At 34.0% G+C, this 8490-nt stretch overlaps 1 protein-coding gene across 2 annotated transcripts in view; it reads right to left on the bottom strand.

Annotated features, from left to right (window-relative positions):
• The window catches only part of HEATR5A (HEAT repeat containing 5A), a 53939-nt gene extending 46262 nt beyond the window's left edge, over positions 1 to 7677 (bottom strand). For both annotated transcript variants that reach the window (XM_009578626.1, XM_009578619.1), the window contains exons 1-5: positions 7552 to 7677; positions 6287 to 6498; positions 1764 to 1872; positions 1085 to 1234; positions 650 to 821 (exon numbers count right to left, since the gene is read on the bottom strand). In XM_009578626.1, coding sequence (XP_009576921.1) covers positions 650 to 821; positions 1085 to 1234; positions 1764 to 1872; positions 6287 to 6498; positions 7552 to 7677 — 769 coding nt within the window. The remainder of the gene's footprint in view (positions 1 to 649; positions 822 to 1084; positions 1235 to 1763; positions 1873 to 6286; positions 6499 to 7551) is intronic.
• Positions 7678 to 8490: the final 813 nt, after the last annotated feature.

Here is an 8490-nt window from a genome sequence, read left to right on the forward strand (position 1 = left end):
TATTTTCTTTAGATTACAGTTAAATATTTAGCTTTGGACTCCTAAGATTGGACTGAAAAAGCCCAATCTGAATGACACCAAAGATTTGAGATGTTAACTTTGTGCCAGGATGCTTCAGTTGGATCAAGTACTGTCTGTCAGCAAAAAATGTTACACACACTGTTGAGTGAACAACACTGCATGCTCATTTCTGCTTCTGATCACATTTGTACTGCTAGACAATCCAGATGTGGTATTGATAATTGTGGAAAAACAGCTTGAAAAGATACCTTTAACTCTTTAGTTTGACAAAGACACACTCCCTCAAATCTTAGTGTTTTGTACGCTGTTGAAATTTATCTTGCCTTTAAATTCTTGAGGCCACTAATTTCTCTCCATACAACAACAACCTTGTAACAGAGCCAACTAGTTTTATCAAATGTTTTTCCTTGTTTGTGATTTTATAAATATACATATATATGGGTTAACACAACAAAAAACACAGCACTTCACAAGAAAAATGTTACAAAAAAGGCCAAACCAGAGATACGCACAGCCAGATGGAGTTTACATTGTGATTTTACTTCGGGCTTCAACAGAACTTGAGAGTTTCTGATCATCTGACAGATTTTTACAGATGAGGAATCAGCAAACAAAGTACATACTTTACCTGTTGTCTGTTTAGACGTTAGAGCTCTAGCCAATACTGTGCCTAAAAGTTTTGAAACTGCTAATCGTACATCATAATTGGAACCTTCAAAGGATTTAAAACACAAGGTCACAACACTATCCAGATCTGTACTCCACATAAATACGGCTTCATTCTGAAGTTCAAGAAGACACTAGACAAAAAGGGGAAATAAAAATGTTTTGACGTGGAAAAATACTCAGTACAAATTTTAGCTTGCTACATAATACACAGAGTTCTCCCTAACAAAATAAGCATGTTGCTTCGTACTAAAGTGACTTGAATTTTTTCTGCCAAGGCAATATCAAAGAAATAAAGATAAGCAAACAATGTATTTACTGCTGTGTTCATCATCCACTAAAACAGAATTTTATTTAGAGAGCTTACTTAATAAAAACAGCTATTAGAGCACTTTACCTTTGCAGCAGCACAACGGACTGCCATGGATCGATCTGTCAAACATGATCGGGCAGCTTTGTAAATATCTCTATGACAGGGGATAGCAGCAGCTCCTAAACCATTTAATATGTTTTGCAAACTAAGCATGATTTCATAACGACCTTGAGACTGAAAAATGAAAAAGAGAAATGTTAAAGTTTTGTAACCCTAAGCTCCTTGGAAATACAAAATGCCAACTACTGAAATAGGTGAACAATGGTTTGGGTCTTTTAGACTTTTAGAGATCTTTTTATGCGGAAGTGAGTTAAAGCAGGTAACTTGCTCTATAACACTATAAGCAAGTGAAAATAGTAATTCTAAGTTCTAGTGGAAAGTACTCACTAGCAGTTTAAAACTCAAAACGTGAAGTACAAGCTGGAGCAAAAATGTTCTCATTAATAAAGCAATTAGATTTTCTAGTTTATCAAGTTCTTTCATGAAATCAGCTTGAGAATAGCTATGAACCATCCTTTCATAGTCATAATCCATTAACTCTCTAGTAATTCTTTGGAATTTAGACATTGATTTTTATCCTACGACTTTCCACAATTTTTTCATATTTTGTTATCATGCACTTTCTCCTATTCATTGGTCCAGCTACTGACAGTAAACATCCTATTATTTTTCCAATCATTTTTTAAACATGCTGGTTCAATACCTCTGCATTCTTCATTGCTTTAAGCACATTCCCAACGGTGTCAGTAAAACTGTTTCCCAAAATTCTTCCCAATTTTTTGTATAAATAGCCCAAGCATACCACCGCAGCACTAAAACAAAAGCAAATCCAAAGACGCATGAAAATGGATGCAGTAATAGATGAAAGGGATTAAGACAACCAACGTAATGAATGGGCAAACAACAAAATAACTAAATAGAATGTCCGAAAAATATAAGTGGATTATCAAAAGAAAAAAAAAAAAAGGTCTCTGTGTGTGCACATGTGCACATACGCTATAGGAGAAATGCAGATACAAAGGTTGGGAAAATAACTCGGATAATACAAGAATTCAGGTAATACAATCTTCTAATAAATTTTACGATAGGAATACAATTTTCATATCCACCTTTAAACTTAACATAAATTTCTAACTAAGCATGCCCTGCATCACGTAGTCTATGGCACTGTGCTACGGCAGATGCTGTTAAAAATAGCCAGGGACAGGTTTATTTACAACTCGATGGTCAATAATAGTAGACTGCAAATGGTCTAGTAATTAAAATTCTGGCATTTATATATAACAATACATAATAAGGAAACACCTTGAAGGAAATAAATGTATAAGCCCATGTCCTTTTCACGGCACACAGATTCTGAATTCAGTTTCCAGGTGAAATACCTGACAACTGGAGTCTGTGTCTTCATCAGCATCTCCTTTAGCAAAAGTAAAAATTGCTAAATATTGAGCAAAAAAAAAAAAGAATTAAAGAAAGAATTGCTTAATTAAAGAGTGTTTTCCTTCGAATAATTAATTAAGGAAAACACTTTGGGTTTGTATTGACAGCTCTATAACTAAACCAACTAATTTTATGAATACAAGGAAAAAAGAAATTATATTTTTAATCAGCTTTCAGCTCTTTGGCCAGACCTACTTAAATAAGCAGTGACACTGCTCAGCACTCCCTTCAAGAAAACAATATTTTCCTTATTCCCCAACTGAATTCAAGTTTCACATAAAGAATCTTAAAATCTCATACTGAACACATTCTTTATTAGAAAAATGCATTGAACATTAACAATAATTTCCTAAATGACAAAGCACAGGAAAAAAAACAAAACTGATATTCTTTTTCTCTTATCATACCAAAGTCCTATTTTCATTACAGCAACATTTTTCATTACTGCTTTTATCCAACTCAGTACACACCAACAGTATGGATTTTAATTTTGTTCATGGCGTGGCTGGGCATAAAATTACAATTGCACCATCTTACTACTAAATTCATCATCTGATGGTCACAGATACTCTCTTTAATTAGCTTCAAGACTAAATAATATATATTTCACATCATAATCCAAAGAAAGAATATTTAACAAATATATAAGAAAAAAAACCCAAACCAGAACTACCTTATTACATGATGGTATAACCTGCAAACACTCTTACGTGGTTGGCTGTATTGCTGTGTGCTTAAGTGTTGTATGCAAGAGTGGATCAGTGTTGAACAGTGATTTCCAGCAACAAAGTGGCAGTATTTGTTGATGAGTAACATCTAGTCAACTAAAGATGAGAATCCAACTACTTCTGCACATCAATATTTAAGTTTCTATAAAAGTTCAAAGCATAGGCCTTAGGAAGCTCTTCTGATTGCCTTCTAGGATTGTATCATGACTCTAGTTGTCTATTTTTTTTCCACAAATGTTTCTTCACTAAGTCCAAACTGCACTAACTATTGACTCACTTTATCTGTCAAATCACAAGCAACAGCCAGAAGTTTCCAAGGAAGCCTGTAAATTTATACAAGTTTTGCAGGGAAAAGCCTCTCTGCCTGTGTTTTTTCCTCCCTGGCAGCACACCTCCATTTTGATATATGACTCTCTATATAAGATACATTTAAGTTGTTTTCTCTCAAATTTTGCCTTAACAATTGTACTTGGAGAGGTACCAATAAAAATGCAGAACTAAGATACTTAAATATGTGCTAAAATAGCACTGAGATCCGCCATGAAAGACCAGCCAAATGCTTTCAAAATGCTTATGGTTTAAAAGCAGCCCTAGTGAATATTTTAAAAACTTTCTAATTAAAAGTAAAGTAAAAAGCTGTATTCACACTACATGACCTGTTTATCTGATCCAATACAGCATTCACATCACACTCAATTTTAGTAGGAGATGAGCACCTAACTAAGGTTCTTTTTAAACAAAAAGAAAAATAAGCAGTCTTTCTTCACTGAACACCAAGTATTCTATATACTTGCAGCCCAAGATGAAAGATTTTACTCAATAGAGAATCCTGTTGTTCCAATTATTTTTCTGTAGCCTGTTGTCTCGGTGTCAGTACTATAAGAAATCCCTGCTCCAAACCCTTTTTGAAGTAAACCATATTTTACTGCTACCACTTCATCTCTTATTTCCTCTCCTCACTACTGTTTACAGCAGGATTCTGAACACTGCCACCTCTCTATTTCTCCCCCAGCTACTTCCCTGCCTTCTGAGTCTGGGTATTTGCCATTCCTGTCTGTCTTTGCCATTTCTGCCTTACTGCCAAAGGACTCCATCATCCCTCCTTGCTATGCCGACATCACCCTACTTCCTCCAGTGCGGTATCTTGCAGCTGAAGCAAGGAAGACCGGCAGAGCTCTGTCCCATGCTACAACTCACTTATAATGATAATGCATCTCACTGTTGAGGAGCCAGTAGTATAGCAGTAATTTACTTTGGAGGACTAAGACCCTTTATAGCAAACTTACTCCTAACTCAAAAGACTGCACAAAAGGTCAACTGGAACAAGAGGGAAATAAAAAATTATGATGATACTGGAAAATACAGCTGACTCCTTGCAAAACTCTGTTTTCAGGAAACTTCACTTGGGTTGTGAGAAACAGGATTAGCATCTGAAGCAAAGGAGGAAGACAGATTCTGCTCTGCTTTGTATACTGTATCATTGATGCACAATGATGTTTTACTATCTCTACCTGTATCTGTAATTTTCTTCACTATGGTGAAAGATGTGGATTGTTTCAGGAATGAACGTTATTCATAATATATCTGCACCTTAAGATTTGGTTTCACACCCTGCAATAACAGTTCATGTTTCTCTGTTCTGTGGGCTAGGCTTTAAGCATTTAGTTACAAACATTTCAGATGTTTCTAACTAACTATATTCAGTTTCCCAGTTGGATTAAGAAATGTACTCAATACCTGTGTTTTGCACCTGGAGTGCTACTTCTCTGTTGTACTGCTTTATTCAGCAGTATATTATGTTCTGCTTGTTTTTCAAACACCTGCCCCCTCATAACTCTGTTATCCATTGCTGGTATTCTCTCTGTCCTGATTTTCAATTGTCTGGCTGGAGATCACCAACTGTCTTCTACCCTTTTGGCTCCTGCTGCACATATGCAATATCTAACACTACCACATTCTTTGGTTTATTATCTATCCTGTGGTAGTGAACTCAGATGCATCATGTCAGGTAATTTTTTTTTTTCTTTTACTAATGTTAAATAAGTTACTTATGAAAAGCTTTCTTCACCTTTTTTGTAACAAGCAGCATTTGTTTGACTTGCCGTAAAGCATGGTTTCTTCAATATGGCAATATGCATTGCAAGCTAGTTTTGTCCCCTCCCTGAACAAAAACATAAAGAATAAACCAGCCTCAGTTTACCCTATTACCTTAAAGCATACTATGTTCATTCAACCTATGGCACTTGAATGATAGCAACAAGTTTAGCACTCCTACACTCCTAAATAAATTCATTTAGCTTAGCTTTCAAATCACTCAAGGCATTTCTTTCCAGTGGATCCAGTAAATAGTAGCTAGCCAGGTTAGTCAAATTTTGTTCTAACATATGCAACCTACACTGACTCCCATAAGCCACCAAATTGCCTCTGCATTAAATGCTTCAAAAGTAATGTGATTCTAAAGCATTTGAATGTGATTGATTTTATGTTATATTTATGTGAATCATAACAAGAATCTTCTAAATAAGGAAGAAAAATATATTTTAAGCTTATTAAACTTTCAAGGGCAATTTATGTTTTAAAGTACTGACTTGACTTTTTTTCCCCCCAACATGCAGCTGAACTTCTTACTCAAAACTTTCCAGTAAAGCCAGAGAAAGGAATATATAAAATGCTACACAAGTACTTAACCACTTATAATTCTGCCCTGAAGGCAGCATATATTAAACGATTAAAATAAAATTGTTGTAATACCTAGAGGGAAGGAAGCAATTTCAATTTGCTTTCAGGTTTCAGATTAATTCAGTTTCTCTTTGTAAGTTTAAAAATTTTACAGATGTAATACCAAAGAAAAAATTACTTTTTACAGCTGGATGCACCCACAATAAGGATACTAATCAGGGAGGCTCCCAAATTCTGTGTGTCATATGGTATAAAGCTTCTACTGGACAAGGGGCAGAAATGTGGGAGCATACCCTTTCCTACACTAACTTCTCACCATGTAAATCTGTCTCTCTTCTTATTACTGGATTTGAAGTTTGGGGTTAAAAAAAGTACTTACAGTTTCGTAGGCAGATAACTTGGTGAATCATCTTTACTCCGAATGAGTTCATTGCATTTGTCAATTGTTTGGTAAACAGAAAAAGTGTCTCCAGTGCTATAAAGTACAGCTAAATTCTTGGCAACAAGCCGTCTGGTAGGAGGTCCTGGTGAATTGTTTAATAAAGAAGTCAATTGTTCAACCAGTTTCTTCTGGTTTTCCCTTATATCAGCCTGGAAATAAAATCAGTAACCAGTTAAGTTTCAGTTAAATTTAAAAGTTAGTTAAAGTTAATTAATGCTAATTCTCTTTATTTTTCATTGTTACCATTCTGATACTCTGACATTCTTAATTAAAAATGAACATTTTATTGCACCTTTCTACTTAAAGAAAAGCCATCTCAAATATGTGATTATTTTATTCTTACTTTTAAAAAAAAAAAAAAAAAAAAATTCACATTTTTCAGAGAGTAGCATTTCAGGAGTATTTTCCCTATGGCACTTGAATAGTTATATCTTGCTAAAACAAAATCGCCATTTTTTGCTTCTTTTATGCCTGTTTTAAAACAATTCATAGAAATATAGTAATTTAAGTAGTAAAAAAGAACTTTAACAGAGTTTCAAGAAGTTGAGCATTAGAAAGGAAAGAACTTCCCTTAAAATAATCATCTGTTTTAGTCTTATCTCAATTTTTTTAAATGCTCTTTAAAAAAAAAAAAGAGCCTGGCACTGTATTTCATTTACATATTTTAACACAAATAACATAACTCTTAAATAGCATTATCTGGGTTAGTTTACTGTTAAATACCCACATATGCTACTTAACATACACTAAACAGTGAACCAAACAATTGGACAGTTGGCTGGAAACAAGATTAGGAAAATAAAAAACAAAGAGAAAGATGATACATTCTTGTTTGCTAGAAAACTACTAAATAATTGTGCCATGATAGATGGAAGCATGACTGCCATTCTTCATCATGGGGTTGCAAGATCTTGCAGTAATAATCTGAGTTTAAAAAAAAAAATTTTTTTTAAATCACTTAATGCTTTTTTCTCAAATTCCTTTCATTGGACAAGTAGCTCTGTCACTTGAAGGGCTGTGACCAAAAACTTGTAACATTTAGAAAGTTACTGCTAACACTGAACATACTTTCATTGCATGTACGTAAAAGATACGAAGCAAATGAAATTGAATACTGCTCTTTGTTTTTAAAGAAAATAACAAAAAAGACAGAGAGAAATAGCTCTATAATGTGTTTTCTTTTCAAGTCTCATTATACTTACTCTGCTAGTCACTGGTAAAAGTTTTTCCAAAAACTGTAACCATTCAAAAATGAACTCTGCTTTTTGAAATTCACCAAGCTGGTTATACGCTTCTTCATTAAGTAGTAAACTGTGAGCTAACTCCATTCCTTGAAATTTTCCTCAAATCTCTCCTCAAACACAGTGGAACAAAAAAAAAAAAAAACCCACAAACAAACTACCAGAACTGTATTAATCAATCAGGCTTTCTTCCCCATTAATATGTGGTGATTGAATCAGAAGTTTAAACACCTAAACAGAAAAAGAAAAAAATTATTAGTGAGTCAGCAATCATATTATGCTCGGCTTATTAAAACTAAACTTTCAAAGGAAAACTCAAAATTAAAAAAAAAAAGATTAAAAAGGTTACAGTAGTTTTATTTAGCTGGCTTTAGTAATACTTAATGGTTTTGTAAAGGAGATAATGGTATAGATGTAATATACCAATTAAAGTTAAATATACTTTAGAAAATCAGAGGGGTTCTCACTGAGCTACTATTTTTTCTTCACCTTGTTTTGCATGAAGTGAAGTTTACTAGTACTTGATCACATATATACCTGAAAGTAATGATCAACTGGCCCCAAACATAATGACTTTTGCGATCTAGAATTAAGTGCGGCAACAACAGTAACCCACACCTAGCAAACTCATGTTAATTATATTCACAAATAGAAATGCTAACATCTTATTCAAACACCTTAGGTATTCTCAATGCCAAGCAAGGCATAAAGAAAAAACAGAACTTCGTTGCTGAATAAACCCCTGATGATGTCTTTTTTCAAAAAAAACCCACACCTGAAAAAAGGATGTTTAAAAAACTCAAAGTTCAAAAGAAGTTGTATTTTACTTATGTCTCTCGGACTATTTTGGGAATTTCCACATCGTCAATAAGCATAACTGGAAGCAAACCAAGACAAAAA

Source organism: Fulmarus glacialis, unplaced genomic scaffold (genome assembly GCF_000690835.1).
Source record: "Fulmarus glacialis isolate BGI_N327 unplaced genomic scaffold, ASM69083v1 scaffold14930, whole genome shotgun sequence".
Classification (NCBI taxonomy): domain Eukaryota; kingdom Metazoa; phylum Chordata; class Aves; order Procellariiformes; family Procellariidae; genus Fulmarus; species Fulmarus glacialis.